General features: G+C 36.6%; 1 protein-coding gene across 2 annotated transcripts; it reads right to left on the bottom strand.

Annotated features, from left to right (window-relative positions):
* Positions 1-24: 24 nt before the first annotated feature.
* LOC127838382 (insulin-like growth factor-binding protein complex acid labile subunit) lies at positions 25-21,556 on the bottom strand. 2 transcript variants are annotated; one of them, XM_052366099.1, is made up of 5 exons: positions 21,481-21,556; positions 17,310-17,751; positions 8,462-10,336; positions 7,520-7,689; positions 25-6,884 (listed from the first exon to the last, which is right to left on the bottom strand). In XM_052366099.1, the coding sequence occupies exons 1-5, from the start codon at positions 21,487-21,489 to the stop codon at positions 6,723-6,725; spliced, it is 2,658 nt and encodes an 885-aa protein (XP_052222059.1). In that variant the 5' UTR covers positions 21,490-21,556; the 3' UTR covers positions 25-6,722. The 2 variants fall into 2 exon arrangements, with proteins under 2 accessions (XP_052222059.1, XP_052222060.1); XM_052366100.1 differs by lacking the exon at positions 21,481-21,556 and adding an exon at positions 20,679-20,825.
* Positions 21,557-22,953: the final 1,397 nt, after the last annotated feature.

Raw genomic sequence — 22,953 nt, 5'->3', positions numbered from 1 at the left:
GCAATAACTCCATAAATGAACAAATAAATTTAACTAATTTATTGCAAACTAAACGACATAAGCAAAATAAACATTACCATCAAATGAATAAAGCATGAATATCGAGATAATACAAAACACATGGCACGTATTGTAAAATATTTAGTTAAAAAAACAACATTGGTTTGTATGGTTTGGTCTTTACGAGCCGATTGCCTTATAAAAAAATAATATTAAACAATACCGTTATCTGATTTCGTATGCTGAAAATAACACGAAGTCAATTATAGTCCTGAAGCGCTCACCTGAATAGAAAGGTGCATCCCTTGTTGAAGACTTAACCTGGTGACCTTATTTTTGACCCCAAGCATACATTTTGCTTTTATAGAGCTTATATGCGTCTTATAAGATTTAACCGTTGTAATATAATGTATAGTCACACGTTAACTAATTTCAAACTCGGTCTTTATATCGCCAAAATAAAACTTCTGACAAGGTTCCATCACAATTAAGTTATTAATATGACTTATCGATCGGTAAAAGTTTTTCTTACTTTTGAAATGGTTACCCGGACATGGAAACACACGTGACCCATATTTGTACTTGGCCTAGATACTGTCATGATGACTTTTTCTTCAAGATTAAGTCATCATTGTGGCTGCTATAGTTGTTACAAGGTTTTTCCATCATTTGACCTGGTGACCTAGTTTTTTTATAAATCATGAATGTCTCACAGATTCGCGCTTGCCCAAGGTATTGTCCAGACAAACAGATTGGCCACGTTTTATCAAGATTCGATCATAAATGTGTTATCTAGATTTGAAAAAATACTACGATTTCACCCGGTCAACAAGTTTTGGGTTCACGTGATCCAGATTAAAACCAGATTAAAACGTGTGCTATGTATTGTCGAGATAAATATTTTCATGACAAAAGTTCACCAACATTTAGCCATTAATGTGGATTTTGAGTGGACACACGGTTTTTATGAGATTTCAACTGGTTACCTAAGTTTGGGATACATGTGTCCCGTAATAAAACTCTGCTTTGATATTGTCGGAATAAACATTCTGCCATATGGCTTCTAGCGATATAGTCCGTTCTTCTGAACCGTCGTAGTATAAATATTTGGGTGTTTGATGCGTTTTTGTATATCCCTGGCATGCTTAGTGATTTGTTTATGTCGACATGCGTGTATCGAGTTGAAAAACAACATCATCTAATGTATCATACGTGCGAACTATTTTCAATAAATTACTATTTGTAATATGGATATTCATCGGAGATAAATGGTATTCTAGTGTAATGATAGACATGCACATCTTAACGTCGCAGTTTGGAGTCACTAAGTTAAAGCTTTATTCATCGATATTTTTTTAATATTTTTGTTGTATTGTTGGTGACATAAATATAAATCTGTAAATAGTATTAACCGTATTTTTGCTTTTTCATTTCGGTTACTTGTTACCATTTTCAAAAATGCCCACTATTAATAACTATAAATACACAACCTACTTTTATTTCATGTTGTATCCGTTGTATATAGTGTTAGAATGCATACGAATTTTCATCAATCCAGACCTAAATTTCGCAAAAGTAAATATTGCAATAAAGTCTCATCAAAATTGAGCAAACTATTTGGCCCTTAAGAGTGCTAACAAACAAAACGTTGAAGACGCATACCGAACACTGCAACACTCACGACGCACGACAACAAATGCCGGACATATGGTGATCACAGCAGCTGTGTGCTCAGGTTAGCTCACAAAAAAACAAGCATATTTGGTATAATAGATGTGTGGATTTCCAATCACATATTGTGACTGTACCATATAAAAATAATTTTAAAAATCCAAATGTATGATCAATATAACAACTAATGAAGTGTACTAAAATAAAGAACAAGTAAATGTAAAGTAATAAACTACAGCTGATATGAAATGTTTAATATCATACAGTTCTAAAGGCCTTGCCTATAGTACACTAAGTCCGCCGTGGACATTTGAGTAAACATGCAAAATATGCATAACCCTGATTTTAAATATTTGACACCAGCAACGGAGCTTTATCTGCTTTACTAAGATAATTGTGAACTAGATAGGAGTATTGACCAATTTAGCTTAACCTTTACTGAAATACTAGTAATGTTTAAAAGGCTCTATTTGACAGATACTGGTCTACCAACAGGGTATTGCAATCGGAATATTGGTCCACCATGAAATCTGTAAAAAACGTAAACAATAGTTTCTCTCTGTTAACTGTGTCATGGATGTTTCTATACTGAACCTCTGTAACAATGTGTTGATCTAGAGGGATTAGTGTAGTGTATCTATTAGTTTAACGTCTGTAACAATATATTGATCTCAGACGAAAATGATGTATATATTAACTAAACATATTAAATAATATACACAATCGTTTTTCTCAGATGACTGAGTCATGTTTTATCTACGAACTCCACCTCTGTAACAAACTATTTATCTGAGATGATAATGTTTTTGTATCTATTAACTCCACCTCTGCAAAAACGCATTTATCTCAGATGATAACATTTGTGTTTCTATTAACTCCACCTATGCAAAAATGTATTTATCTCAGATTATAAGGTGTGTGTGTCTTTGATTAACACAACCTCTGTAATAAAGTATTGATCTCAGATTATAAATGTGCATGTATTAAATATTTTTATGTAAAATTATATGGCATATAGGTGACATTCACTCCTCTTTTTCTATTTCGTTCCCACGTCAAACTAACTCGAGGGAACGACTTACTTACTCGTTCCAACGAGTTTTCTTTGTCGTGGGAACAACTTCTTAGTCGAGTGAACGAGATAGAAAAAGGGGATTCGTAACCAAAATAATGACGTGTGCAATTAAAAAAGAGTGGTGCTAGAAATAAAAGACGGGTGCATCAAACACACGCAGAGAGAACGAGTGAGGTATGTCTGTCAACGAGTGACTAAGTCGAGGGACCGAGATGGAAAAAAGACTAGAGCAAAACTTACAATATTCTGATTGGTCGACACATGATAGTTGAAGGTTTTACCTCCAAATATATGAATATATGAATTATCCGTTCATTTTAAATATACAACAAACTTAACAAGTCGAGAGAACAAAATATACAAGTCGATAAAAAATATAAAAGTCGACAAACGAAATGTTAAAGTAGAGAAAACAAAAAGATTTACTGCACCGCTGTTTTATTTAGTTGTGCACTCCTTTTTTTTCTATTTCGTTTCCACGAGTTAGTAAGTCGTTCCCTCGAGATAGCTTCAACTTTCTCCGTATATAGAAATTGTTTTGATCTGGGTGATATAATTTGTTTCGAAATTATCAATATATCCGATCCCGGATTTTAAATTCGTATGATATTTTCTGTTTCGCTTGTATATTTTTTTTAATTTATATACACTGGATGAGCTTTAAATCTACAAATACTGTTATTTGAAATTTTACGAAAATAATTAAACATATCTTGCACAAATAGTAAGTACTATTTGAAAACTACCTTTATTTAAACAAAATCATCCCGATCAACTGGTTAAACCAAAAGCAATAATAAAAACTACAGCTACAAATAACACTCAAAACATGATAAAAGAAATATAACAAATAGCATCGATATTACAAAATATAAGCACATCTTAAACAATTTCACAACAACTGGAATTTAATATTCGGTAAATAATAAGAAATTGTTTCAAATGTTAGCACTAGTCTATTGACAATTGGAAATTTCATCAATAAAACAGACACAATGATTATTTATAAAAAAAACTTGGGATAAGTATCGGTATCATATCAATTGGGAACAATAAGCGCAAAAAACTGAAATTAAGAATAAGGCGTCGAGGAACCTTCAGATGGGAAAGTATAGGTCTTTTTAAAATGCTAGGTACTTAATTCCACAATCAATCAATCAAATATAGTATTCTTGTACATACCTTTTTGCTGAAATGTTTAGTTTCAGAGCTCATTTTATTTGTTCACTTGCAAATAACCAACGAAATTGGCGAAATTTTCCTTCCTTTTGGAATATTCGGACGGCGAGTGGGAGTGTTGTATTTTTCATCGACTGGCGAAAAGCCTATTAAGGGTACTTAACAGAGACAAAAAACGATGTTATAATAACCTGACACTAACTTATATTCGTGAACATCTTAGAGAACTATTACAAACAATAAATACTTTTCTGAAATTGAAGCGCTTTAAATCAATTGAATCGTACTTTACCAATTATTCTATTTTTGTCTCCTTATATTCGAGCAAACAAAACCGATTGCAAATATAGAAAAAAATCCAAGAGTATAATTTATGCGTATGGAGTTCACGAGTGCCAGTTCAATGTTGTCGATCTTATACAATCGCATCGATGTGATACATACACAAATATGATATTTTACTGCGAAATGACATGGAATGAACCCCCTTGTCTAAATCAACTTATCAATAAAACGCGTGAAAGTCAAGGTAACATAAAGCAATCGCGATACAAGAAATACAACATACAAGACACCTTAGAATAAAAAAGAATACAAACAGCTTTCTGACAGATAACACATAGGGACAAAATAAATATTTTATTGCGAGAAATAACAAATAATAAAAATAAAATAGTTATTCAGCTGCATCATCAGGAGAGACAAGACAAACAAAATGGGTCAAGCTGGAGCGACCGCATTGGATTATTAATAAAAACGAATTGAGCCGCACTCTGGAAGAACGGGCCTTAATGCATGACCGGAAAGTGTCATTCCACATTAGCCTGATAAATCCTCACCGGACGATCTAAGACGACACTTTCCGCATTAATGGATTTTGTTAAAGGAAGTCTTTTCTATACGAAAATCCAGTTTAGGCGGAAAGTGTCGTCCCTGATTAGCCTGTGCGGATTTTTAAAGGCTAATCTGTGACGACATTTAACGCGCATTTATTTAGCCATGTTCTTCCAGAACAAGACTCATATATGTAAACCGATTTTATGACGTCACAGAACGAACAGTTAGCCAAGCAATATTAACAATACATGTTATATGTAAAAAACACATCCTAGTATAGCCTTATAATTCAAATTAAAATATTACTAAATATATACATGTAATGTTTCTGTGAAAAATGGATCGAGTATAAATCCTTTTCGATAATGCCACAAACACATAGAGAATACTAGGTCGGCACCGACCTAGTATTCGATTTATCCCATCAATTTTCTTAATCGTAAATTATTTCTTTAAAAATAGAATAGGAAAATCGAACTAGACGGAAAATCCCAAAGATATTTTAAGCAAACATTGTTTCATAATTAATATCGTGTCGAGCCTCATACATTACAAAAAGATCAGTAACTAACCTGTTTTTCTGTTTATCATACCTCTACGTCCCCGATTTTTAAGAAATATTGAAAAAAAGACACTAAACAACTGCATCTTTAGCGTGAAACAACTTGCATTGTGTCGTATGACGTGTTAATAATGACGTCACGATTACGCGCACTTAATATTTGTAAATAATGTTTATTTGCTTTTTGAGTTGCACTTTGTGTTAAAAATATTTACATCTTGGTAGCAAATTGTTTGTTTTGTTGAATCTGATTCGATTTTACTAAAAATGATTACTTTTTAGTTGATTCCGAGTAATATGAACATTCTTCGCCGCGCGTGACAGCTTTATTTCAGCACTGCTGAAATAGAGGAATATTTATTCCACAGTGGTTTATTTCGACAATGCACGTCTGATGATGGGATAAAACACAGTATTCGTTTAGAGAAGTATCTACGTAAAATAAGAGCAGCGGTTTTAAATATTGAACACGTCTGTTTTTATATGAATAATTACATCATTTCTTGCTAAACGCCTTAAACAAGAACGATAGTCATCCAGAGATAACTATCAATTCAGCTTTATAGCATCGCATCTACTAAAGTAGAGATATTAGAATCAAAGTATACTTCAAACAATTTTATCGTCTAGAACTGATTAAAACTGGTTAAAGCCATCACGTGGCTCTTTAATAATGTCTAATATAATGTACTTTATTTGACATTAAAGTTATGATGCACGGATCTCCATAATTTTTAGAGAAACCCCAACTAATCCGTAGGTACAAACAGCGCTAACCCTTTTTTCCAAAACAAGCCATAGTTGCGTTCATAAATAACTTTGGTAAGGTAGATATATTTGACTTTAAAAAATAGTTTCAATATGACAGACTTGTTTGTATCAATATGTAAGTGGAATTTTCCTAAATCTGTATATCTCAATACGCAGAGAGTCTTTAAATGATATAAATCTCGTTACCAGTTAAACTGTAAATGTTTATGCGTAAAAATGACTAAACATGATTGACTAAGGTCTACAATGGACTATTGAAACGCGTCTATTTAATTATTTACTTTGAATTAACCGTTTAATTCTTAATTTATTCGCATACAGCGCATATTCGGAAAATACTTTAGGAATGTTCTTAGAATTGCCTAGAGTCTTTGTTAAATTTAATTTTAAAATTATCAAATAGTGCATAACAACAAAGAATCGTGAAATATTAGCCTGTGCAGTTCGCACAGGCTAATCAGGGACGACACTTTCCGCGTGTGTGGATGTTTTTGTTCAAACAAAGTATCTTTTTAACGAAAATCCAGTCTCTGCGAAAAGTGTATTCAATGATTAGCGAGTGCGTACTGCACAGTTTAATATGGAACGACACTGACATGGTCAACAATAGACTTCTCCTTCACAGGCTCACACTGTATCCCTGTCCGCCGCAACCTCACGGTTCTTCAGAATATCGGTTAACTTTCCTTTCATGAGCGCCTGCGCGTGGGCATCTTCCGTCCATTCGAGAATCTCGTTGCGGCGTATCTTGTTCGCGAGATGCTTTGGGAACTTTTGTAACGGCAAGCCCTTTAAATCATGCAAAAGATATTTCGTAATACGATATGGTCTCATTTGGTATATTGACATAATTCTGTTGAATAAAAACTGCTTAAATAAAGTTTAAATGAAAACCGGTTAGCAAAAGAGCGAATAAATGTATATTAGCCTCACTCTGGGAAAATGGGGTTGAATGCATGTGCGAAAAGATTCGTCCCAGAGAAGTCCGTGCAGTCAGCACAGGCTATTCGGCGATGACACTTTCTACTTAAACTGGATTTCTCTAACAAGAGCCTTCTTTGCAAGGAAAAAATACAATAAAAGTGGAAATAGTTGTCCCTGATTAGCTTGTGTCCATGGTTATATGGGAAGACAAATATGCACATGCATTAAGGCCGGTTTTCCAACAGCAAGGCTGACTTGAATATGCGAGCAAGATCTGTTATTAACCATTACGATGTAAACCAATGACTCGCTTGATTTCATTTAAACTTGATTTAAGCAGTATTTATTCAACAGAATTATGTCAATAGGGACGCCAAATGTGCACATTGGATCATGTGAGCGATCGAGAACAAGCGTAGTTGTAATCCTCTTATATACATGATTGAAATTCGGAATCGGTTTCTTTTACAAATCAAAAACAACATTCACACGCTACCTACCTTATCAATATGAATGACGACATAATCTTCAAGTTTCTTTTCATATAATGCTGTAATTGTCAGGTCCAGCTCGAATAGGTTTGTAGGGTTCAGGTAGTTCCTGCTCAGAACCACTATAACCTTCCGGCTCGCATTGATGCCCTCGTACATCTGCCCCACGGCAACCGAACCTAACAGGAATGCTTTATTTTATTTTCCGCTTGCAGGAAATCGTCAACTTATATTAGCTCGACTGCATCAAAAGCATTATGATTTTTAAGACATCCTTATTCCCGTTTTCTGGACAAAATCATTAGTTGACGTTTTAACCAAACCATTCGAATGCTTAAGAATACAGAATAGTCTAAACTCGATAATAAAAAGTTCCTGCAAGTGTGCATATATACCACCTTAAACTTTTGCCTATAACATTAGCATCTTATCATAAAATTAATGAAGAATTATGTAATAATTTGTGTTAAGTTCATTGCCAGAATAAACTTTCAAGTGGTTTTGAAACATAACAGTTCTTAGAGTATTCATTTTTTAGACTTAAGTCTAAGATTCGGTTGGTGAATACAGGCCCCAGGCCATGTGTAAAGAACTACGTTTTTGAATTAATAAATCTACTATTAAGCAATAACACAGAAATTGTTTTGAGAATTCACTTCTATGATTATTAAGTTACTAGCATCGAATTCGCAATAAAAATCTTAAAATCCACACCTTTTCAATCCATATTTGACGCATGCGTAAGGTAGAAGGCAAATGAAATGGCTTCAAATATTTAACCTTTTCTTATGGGAACCTTTACATGGACATGCAAAAACATACTGTCAAACATCGATATTAAAAAAAAATATGTAAAATTAGTTTAATATGTGAACAAGTAGTTATAACATTATCGAATATCGTCTATGTTTCACTGTGATTCCAGATTAAGATTCACAAGTGTTGCCTTACCGGGTTGGCTATCGCGCTCTCCAAAATAACACTTGAACTCCCCTCCGAACGGCTCATCTTTGATCAAGCAGCCATTGTCGATAACTGGAAGTAAATGCGTTCGGACCCAATCTGTGTCGTCTTCGGAGCATGATATGTACGCATCGTACACGCCGTCGTCCGGGTTTATTGCGCCATAATTTCCCTGACCATCATTAGCGCGAAGTCTTCTTGTCCTTCTCAGTTTGTAAATAAACAGTTTGATTGGCCATCGCTTTCTGTACAAAAGTCCAGACACGATGATGATGACTAAAGCCAAAGTCACACAAATAGCTGTTATCATCCACCACGTAAATACGAAGCAATTTATTTTTTGTCTGCTGAATGACATAAGCGGCTGGTTTTTCCAAGCAGCCGGGCCATTGCAGGTATAGGTTAAATTATTTGTTAGCTGGACGCTGGTGTGATCTATCCAGTCACGGAACCATCGGAGGTCGCAGTCGCACATAAAAGGGTTGCCAGTCAAATTCATGGACCTAAGCGACGCGCTGAGTTCTCGGAGATTTTCGTCCTGCAGATTCGCCACGAGATTATAGGAGACATCGAATATCCGGAGTTTTGGCGTTGTCCGAAATAGAGTAGAGTCCCAATCTCTGAGTTTGTTGCGACTAACATTTAGTACTTGTAGCGATTCTAGACTTTGAAACGTTGGGCCGGGAATATGCGTAATGCTGTTTTCCATCAAGTAAAGTTGATTTAGACTGGTAAGGGAAGCAAAAAATGATCCCCCATAGTTCTCGGCTATCAACCCACCAAGATTGTTCCTTTCCAGGTGGACTTCCGTTAATGACGTCATGAACTTAAAAAAGTCCGGCTGTAGATAAACACAATTGTTATCGGCAAGATTTATGTACTGCAATGACCCCTGTGAGGAAAACCTCCCTACAGATTGCTGAATGTTGGCGAGGTTATTTTTAGCCATGTCAAGCCCTTTTAATGACGTCAGCGGGTCAAAGGTCTTTCCCGGAATGGTCGCTATAACGTTGTGATAAAGATTAAGGCGTTCCAATTTCAGAAGACCCATAAAAGAGCCTTGTGTAAGGGTCTGTATAGAGTTATAACGTATGTAAAGCTCTTGAAGATACTCGAGATTGCCGAATATACTGTCCGGAATTGCTGTTATTTGATTGTCGTCCATGTACAGCTTAGTAAGACGACTCGGTAAATTCCGTGGGATGTCCGTAAGTTTGTTCTTCTCCAGATTCAGTAGGTTTAAGCTATCCAGGCCATTAAACGAAGCCTCGTTCGTTATTTGCAGTTGACAATTAGACAGATCGAGTTCTATAAGCCTGTTGAGACCGTAGAAAACGTTGTTTTCAAGGGATTGAATCTTATTGTACGTCAGCTTTAATGAAGTGATAGTCGTGTTGCTTAGCAACGAAAACGTGTCCAGCATTAGGATCCCGTTTAGTTTAATATCCGATAGATCTATGGAGGCCAGCTTCTTTCCCGCTAGACTTCCTATAAGAGCACGAAGGTCGGCGCCGTCCAGCGGGTTCGAGCCCAGTTTCAGCGACGTAATTGACCGGATGTGGCTGAAAACTCCCGCCGATGCCGTCGTGATCTTGTTCCGCGATAAGTACAGTGTCGACAGAGATCGGTTTTGCAACGCTTGAAACGTCTCGTTCCGCAGTTCTTCGATGTTGTTATTGCTAATTACGATGTTACTCATAGACGTGCATTTAAAGAACGTCTCCGGAAACGTCGCGTTTTCTATGAGGTTCCCTTCTAGTACCAACTGTTTAAGAGCGGGAAGATCGCCTAGGGGAGGAACAGCCTTGAGTTTGTTCGACTGTAAATAGATGGATTCCAGAGATTTGCACCCATTGAACGAACCTGAAAATATACGAACACAGGGAAGATTGTATAACATTATGAACTTATAACTTTAAATGTACTTTTCAAAAGTGTAGGGCAAGATTACATCTCATAAACGGTGAGTTGGTGATATAGATTAAAAATTGTAGACAACATTTTAACATTAAACTTTTTAATTGTCTGAAAATAAACAAAAACATTGCTTTAAAGCATCAATTAATGTCTTTTCTTCACAATATGGTTTCGGCTGTATATATGTAGTTTAACTCTCCTATAGACTGCACACCACATTTGTAGCTTCGAGTGCGAATGTAACATGGATAATTAATAGCTAATATATTTAAGAAGCTGTGTACAATACAAATAGGCAACTTTGTAAGTTGCAAATACAGTGGCACACATACTTCATATCCACAATTTAATTTGTGTTGAGATCATTTCCGTTCACCCAACTTATTACGTCGTATGAATGATATATTTACTCGTGGACACGACAGTGTGGTTCGTGCGAACGACTAATTAACTGGGAGCTTGAATGAGTGGAAAAAAGACAAAGGACCATACGACTGCTGAAACTAGTGGCCGCAAAAATTCCAACCTTAACAATAGCATCCCATTAAGGTAATTCAGCGGTGACTGTTGAAGCGAAATCCACCCAGCAGTTACAGAGATGTTTAGGAAACAAGATATCAAGACGTACGAACGAATGTACGGATAGACAGACGGACCAGCGTAATGCTTACTACCATCCACTTTGTTGGTACATTTGGAAATTTGTTAGAGTATCTAAGAATCCAAAATAATATAAAAACATTATCGCAATATAGCCGTAAATAAATAGCTCTTTGTAGTTATGATGTGTGATAATTAAATCACTCGACTTACATTTTGTCTCCATGTATAATTGATTTACATCACAACTCTAAACTCGTTGTTGATTAGTCTATAAACAACGACACATCGATAATGAATGATTACATCCGCTGACAAATAGACTTACACACATCGATGGTTTTGATTGTCATCGTGTTGTTGTATATACTTGTTGAATATGCGCCTGGTGTAGGCTGAAATATTTCTCAGCTATGCTGTATTTTGATTATTTCTCAGAAAATAAAGATTCTGGGATAAGGATATTTGGCATACTTGTTTATGAAGTTGTGATTAACATGCTACAGAAATTATTTTGAGGAATTTTCTTTGTTTAATGAGAAACTTAGATGGAAAACATTTATATATTGGCACTTTTTGGAGAAACGGTTCAGCGATTTCACTATTTTGTGTGAACAACAGCTCACCTGGATTTATGGCTAGCCCATGTACTGTTTGTTATACAGTACAATAGAGACCAATTATTGGATTATAGACATATACCTAGAAGGTTTATAAGACCAAGTGAAGAAACTCTAGCTTTTATAAAAAAACACAATCTTTTGAAATACAGGGGTAAACGAGCAGATCGCCCGAGGCAAAATCTAATGCTGGTGTCCATCTAACAAATTTAATCCAGATTAAGCTGGATCCAACGCCTTTGATAAATGCTCATAGAATAAAACAATTGAAACTTTCCACAGTCACTGGGGGCTGACGAGGTCAAATCGTAGTCCGTTTCGCTACGACGTCGGGTATAGGTTTTACTACGAAAACATTGTGTAAATACACTACTTAATCAGGCGAGTTTCATCTTTTCTGGTGTTTATGGATCAGAGAACGGAACATCCAGTAATAGTAGGTACTTATTTTCAATAACAAACTAATAACAAATACGCGTAATTGCAACCTTTAAGTTTATTTTAAGCTAAAATCGAAATATTTTGATTTGAAGCAATGCATAAGGTGGTTATTCTGTTAAAATAGCTAATTACGGTTACTTAAATAAAATAAAACTACATGTTACTTTGATTCAGTGTACATTACACATTTTAAAGTGCAAACAGGTTACGAACATATTTTTTAATTATTCAAATGCTTTTTTTCGAAGGAAATTACAAGTCACTTTATGTATAGGTTTCGCACAGAGTAGGTATTGGTTGCGCAACGAGTACAAATATAATGTATAGGTTGCTCAACGAAGTTTCTGTATACATTTCAGGACAAATCACATGCAGTTTGCAGTTACTGCAGACTGCCATTTCCCAGTGCAAAAGATGCCGTGCTTCACTGTGCGCATGAACATCCAAACGAAAAGGTTGAACCCGGTGAAAGCCGGTAGTCCCGGCAGAGTCCTGGTATACCGTCACTACGCCGGCACTCACCGGGACTATACCGGCATCAGACCCCGGCAGAGCTGCGGCAACGCCCCGGTTTAACCGGGGACAACCGGGACTCCACCGGGAAAGTATTCAAATGTTTCATACCGGTTGTTCCCGATACAGTCCCGGTTGTTCCCGGTGCCAAGCCGGTCGTTGCCGGTCCTACCCGGTGACTCCCGGTTCATCCCGGAGGTATTAAACATTTTAATACTCCCGGTGGAGCCCCGGTTGTCCCCGGTCGTCCACGGTTCATCCCGGTGGAGCACCGGTTCATCCCGGTAGGGCCCCGGTTCAACCCGGTAGATGCCTGATCACGCACTGGGGCTCCGCCGGCATCATAGTGAGACTGGGCCTTAACCGCATTGTAACACGAGGTAAATTTACCGGCTGTCATGTACGCAGTAAACAATAGCCTGTGACAGAACCCACTGCCACACCTTTACAACAATATATTGGTTATGCAATTGCGAATTTGTGCCATTGGGGTCCTACTTTCCACACCTTACGGCTGTTACAGGTGTGGATTTTACAGGTAAAATCATGTATACGAACATGAAATTCATCTCAAAATTAGTTGACGATAACCGATTTTCAAGAAAATCGCTTTGATATATACAATGTAAAAATCAAATTCCGTATGAGATACATAATGATCGAAGTTGGGACATGGGATTTACTTTGACATAAGCAGAGTTTTGAGATAAGCGAGTTGGGGATAACGAGAATCGAATGTTATTTGATAAAGAGTACCGTATGCTGAAAACCTATCGTCGGTCTGTATCAAAATGAACGTATAAGGGATTGCCACGAGGTAAAGATGCGTCATTTTTATTGAGACCGACGACATTAGGTTATCGACTCTCAACTGTCATCTTATATTATATGGATTTTCGAGTTTAATCGTTTCATTTGGCCTAGTCGTGAATTTAATTATATCATGTGCAATAATGTGCAATACAATGTCGACTGTGCGCTTCGAATCATGTTGTGCCGTTGTTACTACCTCTTCCTCAAAGGAAACATCCAGCCACTCCATGACTCTGTATTAACTTTTTTTTTCTTCATTTTGCCTTCGAGAGATAACCAATACGTCTTCTGTGAGAAACGCATACACGCTAAAACGTTGTCGTAGCGAGGCTTATACGTATACTGTCAGAGACATGATCATGCCTAATAATAATATTTAGCCTTTATTTCTGATAACTGAGTCACCCCACACATTTCTAAACACACCAGTGGCTTAACGATACATAGATCAATATGGAAATTGTAAAATGGTGTCAATTAAACACAGTTGTAAACCTTAATTGCATTTTTAAAAGTGAAACTTGACTTCGCTTTGAAAATCAGCGGTATATTTCATGTTTAACCGCATAAACCAGACAAATCTTGGAATATAATTTGATGTAACAAACCTATGAAATGTCATTATGCTTAAATTCAGAGTTTTGTTAATAGAAAAGCATGATCTTACATGTTTAAAACACAATTTTCGACTAATCCGTTCTCGATGTCATATGTTTTTAAACAATGTTTTCGTAGTAAAACATATACCCGACGTCGTAGCGAAACGGACTACGCTTTGACCTCGTCAGCCCCCAGTGACAGTCAACACCATATATCTGCGGGGAAAAGTGCTGAGATTCTCCAACACATCTATGACGAAAGTATTGATCTCTGTGTAATCACCGAAACTTGGTTACAGCCCGAGGCTGATAATGTTGTCCGGGGAGAATTATCTCAAGATGGGTACTGTTTCGATGATGTCCCGATGCCAGGCCGTAAGGGGGGAGGATTGGCTCTTCTATACAGAAGCAATCTGAAAGTTTCAAAATGCTTTGCAAAACAATTTACGTCCTTTTAATGTGCTGAATGGAAAGTATGTTGTAATTCATTCATCCTCTACATTATTGGAATATATAGACCACCATACTCAGAGAGATATCCTGTGACGCAGGCTATGCTCATAACAGAATTTACGGAGTTTCTTGAACAAATATAAACCAGAGCCGAGTCTCGGATCCTGTAAGGTGATTTTAACATCCATATTGACAATAAATCAGATTGCTACACCAAACAATTTATGCATTATTTGAAATCTTTTGGACTTGTTCAACATGTCAATGCACCTACGCATTCTGGAGGCCATATTCTTGATTTGATTATCACAAAAATTGAAGACAAACATGTTTAAGTTTCAGAACCTGTAACAGACTTTTTCAAATATGATCATTGTTTTGCCAGCTGCAATATTTAACAATGTCGTCCTCCCCTTACCGGAAAAGAAATTAAATCACGCACTTGGAAATCTGTGCCAATAGACATCTTACAAGCAGATTTTCAAGAATTAAACGCAATTGTTGAAAGCTCATCTGATGTTAATCACCTTGTCTGTGAATTCACCAAACACATTTCAGAAATTGTTCAGCAGCATGCACCTCTGAAAGAAAGAACCGAACTACATGCATGTAGACCAAGTGTACCGAGGTATTCTGGGTGTATTAAACAGTTGAAGCAGTATAGACGATCAATATAAAAAACTGTATGCGTAACAAATCTGACCTGTCTAGAAAAGTCTACAAAGGTGTGGCAAACAATTATAGTGCGGAACTTTCCAGATTCAATGATGAATACTACAAAGACAAAATTGGGGACGCAGAATGGAATACAATGAAGTTAAACGCTATAACATCCGATTTACTGGGTAGATCGAAGGAAAACCACCCCCATAACATTCAAGTGCAGTATCTTTAGCTAATGACTTCATATGATACGTTTCAGATAGATAATCAAAATAAGAAATGAACTGGAAAATTTGCCAATTGAAACAACATGCAACAGTAATTTGTTCTGCTCAAGTCCGACATCAAGTCCACCTGTGATCAGAAATCCACTTACTGTTTTCGACCACTCTCCCAAAGAGATATTATTAAACTTGTACATGCATCCAAACTTACAACATGTGAACTTGATGCAATCCCAACTGTGAGACTAAAAGAGCATCTTTCAGATTTGGCACCTTTTTTGACAGAAATAGTAAATAGGTCGTTGCTATTGCCTGACATATGGAAAAACGCTGTAATTACACCATTGTTGAAGAAAAAATGTCTCCCTTTGGATTTACCGAACTATTGTCCGGTTTCAAATTTGACATTTCTTTCAAAGATTCTAGAAAAAGCTGCATTAAACCAAATAAATGATCATATTGAGGCTAATAATCTCATTCAACCTTACCAAAGTGCCAATAGAAGACATCACGGAGTCGACACGGCAATGCTAAGAATGTATAATGACCTTCTAGAAAATATTGATGAAGGTAAAGTCATCATCGTGGTCATGCTTGACTTGAGTGCAGCGTTCGACACCATTGATATCCAAATACTTATTCGTATTATTCAAGACGTGTTTGGTATTCATGGCATTCCCTTAAAATAGATCAACTTCTATCTCAGCAACAGAATAATGAAATTGTTAGTCGAACAGTCAACATCTGAAACTGAGCAATTACTTTTTGGTGTTCCTCAGGGTTCTTGTGCCTGGCCAGTTATATTTACTTTGTATATATCGGCCTTCAACAGAGTGGTTCGAAAATACCCGGCTGATCTTTATGGATATGCAGATAACCAAAAGCTAGCTTTCACAATTCAAACAGGTAATTCCGAAAATGAGTCAACTGTTTTTCAGCAACTTAATAGTTGCCTGGGCGACGTCCTTAAGTGGATGTCAACCTTCAAACTAAAAATGAATCAATAAAAAACTGAAATTATTGTATATGGAACCAGGCAACAGTTGGCCAAATTGAGTACTTCAAGCGCGGTTGCCGGTGGTTGCGAAGTGAAATTTGTAAATCATGAAAGAGATCTTGGTGTAATAATGACCAACACCCTCAACTTTTGCACAACTACGAAATATCAAAGCTGTACTAAAACATCTTTAAAAAAAGTCTACGGCATCATTAGCACATGGATTAGTTCTGTCGCATATTGACTTTTGCAATGGTCTTTTTACGGAAGTTCCCGCTTACCAAATCAAGAAGCTAAAGCGAGTTCAAAATCATGCCGCAAGAGAAGTCTTGAACGCTTCTTTTGAAGAACCTATCACTGATCTACTAAAACAGTTATACTGGCTCCTTGTAGAGGCCAGGGTGATGTTTAAAGTTTTAGTTGTTGTATTTTGGGTAATCAATAGTACAGCTCCAGTTTACATAAGAGACTTGTTTGTACCTGCTCGAGGACAGTACAAATTAAGGTAAAAAATTGACACACAATTATACATCCCCAGACGACGAACAAAAATAGCCGACGGATCTCTTGCCGTCGTCTTTCCAAAATGGTTGAACAATCTACCTGAGTATCTTAGGGCTTGTCAATATGAAGCCAGTTTTAGGTCAAGGCTGAAAACACATCTATGTGGACAATTTTACAAACAATGAATGTACTTGTAGGATTAATATGAAGTCTGCATTTTTTACTTACTAAAATAGTAAATTCCGATTGTTTTTACGTTCTTGAACATACATGTATATTGTTAACAAGTTTTGGTCTTAATGCCGAATATGTAATTGTGAAGCGCAATAGAATATGCAAATAATGTTTGCGCTATATAAATGCTATGTAATTGTATTTGTAAAATTGCTTACGCACCGGGCCTTAAAATCGTTGTTCATTGCCGCTAAGCGATGGCAAGTCAAAAAGCATTGATTTTAAATCTACCATCATCTGAAGACAAGTAGAACTTACCTTCCTCAATGGTTTCGATAAGGTTCGTAGTCAGGTAGAGCGTCTGCAGAGTCGGCAGATCGGAAAAGGAATCTTTTCCCACGAAGGTCAGTTTGTTGCCCCGTAGGTCAAGGTAATTGAGTCGCGTCAAGTTCCGGAACGAGAAGGCTTCGATGGCGGTCAACTTGTTTACATTCAGGAGAAGCTTCTCCAGATACGGCAGATACGCCAACTGGTCGGTCGACAGGCGCGTAATTGCGTTGTAGCCGAAGTAAAGCTTAACGCCCGATGTTGGAACGTTGGTTGGAAATTCTGTGAAATTTTTCCCCTCGCAGTTCACCGATGTTTTGTCCTTGCTGCAAAAACATGCCGGAAGTCCCGGGCAGCTGTCGTCTGCCTCCACAAAGGCGCAAACGATTAGAGACGCCAGAATTGCCACGCGAAGGTCGTGTAAACCCATTTTCTGTAAAGAAAAAAGTTCATGTAGAAACTATTATACAAATACCAGACATGTATTTATAAACTTTGTCGTCTGCTTATAGAAACCGTCTGCCAGATAGTATATGCATATATCTGTGAATAAATTATAAAGACATAAAAGATCAAGAAGTTGAGTATTTATGTTCAATAACAAATGAGAGCTGTGTAACAAAAGTGACTAAAAATACCGCCGTACCCGTTTTTTACATGAATGGCAGCTATTGATGAGTACAAGGGCACATAACTCAGGTACATGTAGATCACTGCACATGAACACATTTTTTCTCGCATATCTATAGTTGATGGTGATGACATATTTTGATTTTTATTTAAATATCTGGAAACAATTGTCCGTCGTCTGCTCCCAAAAACTTACAACATGTTTCTGAGTATGATTCTGTCATAAAAAGGCAAAGTTAAAGTTCACATAACGCAAGAACATTTTCATACCTGCGCGTGAAGAAAAATGTGTCCTGAACATCTAACGTTTATGGTGATCACATACTATTAGTCTTAAATTCGATCCCTGAATAAATGCACAAGTAATAGCAAATAGCATAGTTCAAGGGCACATATCTAATGGACGTGTTGATCACTGAGATTGAGAAAAGTTGTCGAACACATCTGTAATTCTTGGTGAAATGCTTGAGAAATGAAGAAGTTCGCTCCACAAAATAACGACATTTTATTCGTAAACGTTTAATGGCGCATAACGCAGGATCACTTGGCGTGAAAAAGTGTCTTTTCGTGGTTATAATTTAAAACATAAATTATCGTACCATTTTATACGGACGGCCCAACAAACAAACCAACCAACCGCCAACGTGACTCACATATAACCCTTTTTAAACTTCGTTTGCGGGGAAATACTTTAATTAGATCGAAGACTGAGGTGAACCTTTGTACGATATTTCTTTCATAACAATGACTTTAACTATTCACGCATAGCACAATGACTGTTTGTTAGTGTAATACTCTTAAAACTAATTGGCCTCGTTCTGGTAAAACGTGGTTTACTGCGTGTGCGTAAAGTGTCGTACCGGACTAGCAAGTGCAGCCCACACAGGCTTATCAGGGACACTACTTTCCGCTAAAATGGATTTTTTTGTTTAAAAGGATGCCTCTTCTAATAGAAAATCCAGTTTAGGCCGAAATTATCGTCCCTGATAAGCCTGTGGGGACAACACATGCTTATCTTGAACGATACATTACACAGATGCATAACCCCATTAAGCTCAGTTTTTTTCTCAGCTCAAGTGCAATTGCTGATATTGCGAAATTCAAGAGTTATAAAGGGTTTTAAGTTATTTCCATATTAAGTAAAGCGCTGATAAAATTATTTTCAATTTCAATACTCATTTAAAAGTAATAAGTACCAACAATATAGACAATGACGGGCGTGGTTGTAAAAACACGTGTCACAGATACCACATAATGAAATCCCTGTTTGAATGAAAGTCTGTCCCTTAAGTGGGGTGTTCCACTCCGTGTATCATCACCAACCTTTTTGTTGCATACTTTAAGGTTTTAGTGAATTATTGCAATTGATCTGTGCAGCAGTGCATTGATAATCAGCTAACTGCAAATACGCATCGTTATCACAATCCATATTTAAAGTCGGAGGTCAAACAAGGCCTTTACGAAATAAATGGCTTATTATTGGCATTCCAGTCTTACGGTGACATAGAGGTGACATTCACTCCTTTTTTTAAATTGCACTCCTCTTTTTCTATCTCGTGGCCTCGACTTAGTAACTCGAGGCCACGACTTACTAACTCGTGGCCACGAGTAAGCAATGTCGTGGCCACGAGATAGAAAAAAAGAGTGCAAAACTAAATAAAAGAGGAGTGCAATTAAAAAAAATGTGCAGTAAATAAAGGAAGGGTGCATTAAAAATGGAGAGAATTTTAGCTTTCTCGAGATCCCGACTTAGCTAACTCATGGCCACGAGTTAGTCAGACAATCAAATTGTTCCTCATGATTGTTCATGGTGATCTTTATACAAAGGGAAGTAATCATAAACAAAAGAGGGGAGAATTATAGCTAACTCGAGATCCAGACTTAGCTAACTCGTGGCCACGAGTTAGTCAGCCTATCAAATTGTTCCATATGGTCGTTCATGGTGATCTGTATACAAAGGAAAGTAATCGTCACAGTTAAAGCCCGCTTTTGCCAGCTATATATATGCGCATAGAATATTTGCACAATACGCACAATTTGATTGGCTGACTAACTTTTGGCCACATGATACATAAACTTATCTCCTCTTTTGTTTAATGCACCTTTATTTTATTTATTGCACTGCTCTTTTTTTAATTGCACTCCTATTTTATTTAGTTTTGCTCTGCTCTGTTTTTGTATCTCGTGGCTTCGACTTAGTTACTCGAGGCCATGAGATAAAATAGAGGAGTGCCATTCAAAAAAAGAGGAGTGAATGTCACCTCTATGCCACCGTACAATCTGAGTTTATATGAGTATCAGGCTCTACCACCAAATATCATATCGTATTAATCGATCTTTAAACACCGCTGAATGAGTATTGCGACTGTGTGTGCACTGGTAAAATATTTATCTCTACCTACATGTTAGCTGAAGTTTATTTCATAATGATATGCAGGCTTATATTGCTTCATTAAGTCATAAAAAAACAAATATGATTCTCTGCATCTTACGTTGCAACGCTTTGACTTACCTACTTAATGCATTAAATATGCATACTACTGCATTATAATACTTAAATTTTATGCAATATTTAGACTATACCGTTCAACAGCCACATAATGCCAAAAGTAATATTCCTAACGAGTTTTGATAATCATGTAAACAAAAGCATACCATGCGATAGTTAGCCATCTCACATACAGTAACTTAAATCAAAATGTGTCTACAACAAAAGTCACTTGTACTCACGTGTATTAGCAAGTTTAAGCCACCATGTTTTGAGTATTACTCATGGTCGAAACAGAAAGTTGGATATTTTCCAATATGCTACGCAATCTCATGCCCGACGGATATATTATAAGAGCATGGTACGATAACTCTGCTGTGGGGTTTTATGCTACGCTTTGTACACGCCTGTCTTTAAAATAACCATCGGTTTATAGTATGGATATGCTATATATAGAGAAATTATGGTTGACATTTGATATTTCGTAGTATCAGACGAGGCTGATAAGGCATAGGAAAAGGCGAGGCTTGTCGAGCCGTTTTATACGCCATATCGGATGAGTCATCAATCACATATTTTATTTATGATTCCACTATTTAATCAAAGGCACTGAATTTGTTCGCTTTTGCATAATTTTAGAAGCAACCCGGTTTTCAAACTCATGTTATAGCTTTTTATATCGCAAGTTTGAAATGAACACAACCCATTCAAATTTTAAAGAGTGTGTCTTAAAGCACAGGTCGAGATGTGTGTGACTGTTTATCCTCATATTTATGTTATAGAGATAACTTACACAAAATAACAATGCATTTTTTTCACAATTGGTCGCTGCACTTGCAACCATCTTCAGAATTGTGGTTGCCTTGCTAAAAAATAACAAGCCTACAATCATGTACATGTTGTGATATGTGTATCTAATACTTTATCTATTTTCTTTAAATTATTGAGAAACAATTTTGCCCACGTGACAGACTTTTAATGCAGCATTAAGCCCCGTTTTCCCTGAAAGCAGCCAATATGTACAGATTTCAATGATAAACTTACCAATATCATCGTACAAGCTGTTATAAACACTACACTTGCCAATATGTCCCACAAGCTCCTATTGTTTATATAATTACTGGCTGACGTCTGCTGCAGTGTTCCAGTTAAGTATAAACAGAAACGCATTTGTCGTCTGCTAAATTTGACTGGAGTTATCCACACAGGCAGTCATGGGTTACGGGCCCTACCGTAGCTAAGGAATACTGATTTGCAAAATTGGCTCACAAATAAAAACGGTTAAAACTAGGCCTTCAACAAGTCAAATAAACAAACCGCAAATATTTAACCATTTTCAGGACAGAACAGTATACAAATACAACAGCCTGGTCAGTACTATATGGGTTCATGCTTTAAATGCCGTGGCACTAAAAAAGTATGAACCACCGTTTAATCAGCATGTCATTCTCGAATATTGTTATTGAACCTAAAAGCGGGACCTTTTCCTCAGACGAAAAGACAGGGTCTTAAAATTTACCCAACTACCAATTGTTAAGTTTCCATTATGAAAATTGTTTGTTTCAATTTTTTACTTTTACTCCACTCTGGACTAATATATGAACTGTTAAGTCTAAAATAGGTCATATATTTGACAATGTTAATTCACATATTTACCTGGGTGGAGACGCCATTCAATGAAACATACTAATGACCTCTGCACTTATGGTTGTATTGTCTCATCATGTTTATAACTGCTGCCAAAACTTGTGTCAACTTGTTTTTCCTAACCCAAAACTAACATATGACCCTTATCCCAGCATGTGAAGCTGTTCATGTTACGCCTCAGTAAATTTGCATCTTGAGCTTTTCAGCAAGGGTTAAAAAGCTCGGATCATATCGATAACAGTTTTAATTCAATAATTTAATTAAAATCTTAATTAATTACTATCAAAGACATCCACTGCCCCAATACATGTTCTTATCTCACCTAGGCTTATGTACTATAAAAAGGGTTTAATTTCCTTACAAATCAGTTGTTTCATCCTGAAAAACCGACGAGTCTAATCAACGCCGTCTCATAGCTTATCTATCATATATTCTAAAACACCTGGGCCCGTATTCACCAACTCATTCTTAGACTTAAGAATAAAGAATAAACTTGGAACCAAGAAAAATGCGTTTAGTGTTTGAATTTATACAGGCCTCCACTGGTGATTATGTCATTTATGTGCTACCTAAGAATGATATAGATAGATATGTTTAATGCCAAGTCTGACTAAAAATTCAAGCAATTATTGAAGATATCAATTTAAAGAATATTCTGTATTTTTAGACTTAAGTGTAAGAATTGTTTGGTGAATACGGGCCCTGGTTCCATGGATACAGATTGGTCTCCTACACGCGGTCAAACGGTTCCAATTATATGCGTCGCCTATTCTTAAATATCGGGATTTCATTTGTCCGGCTGCCGGGATTTTCTTACATCCTCTAGCAACTGTGTGTATAACAGAGTTAACGAAGTCCTTGCGTACTAGT

This window comes from Dreissena polymorpha, chromosome 7 (assembly GCF_020536995.1).
Source record: "Dreissena polymorpha isolate Duluth1 chromosome 7, UMN_Dpol_1.0, whole genome shotgun sequence".
Taxonomy (NCBI): Eukaryota; Metazoa; Mollusca; class Bivalvia; order Myida; family Dreissenidae; genus Dreissena; species Dreissena polymorpha.
Note: the sequence above shows the minus strand (reverse complement) of the source record. Positions and strands in the feature narration are given on the sequence as shown.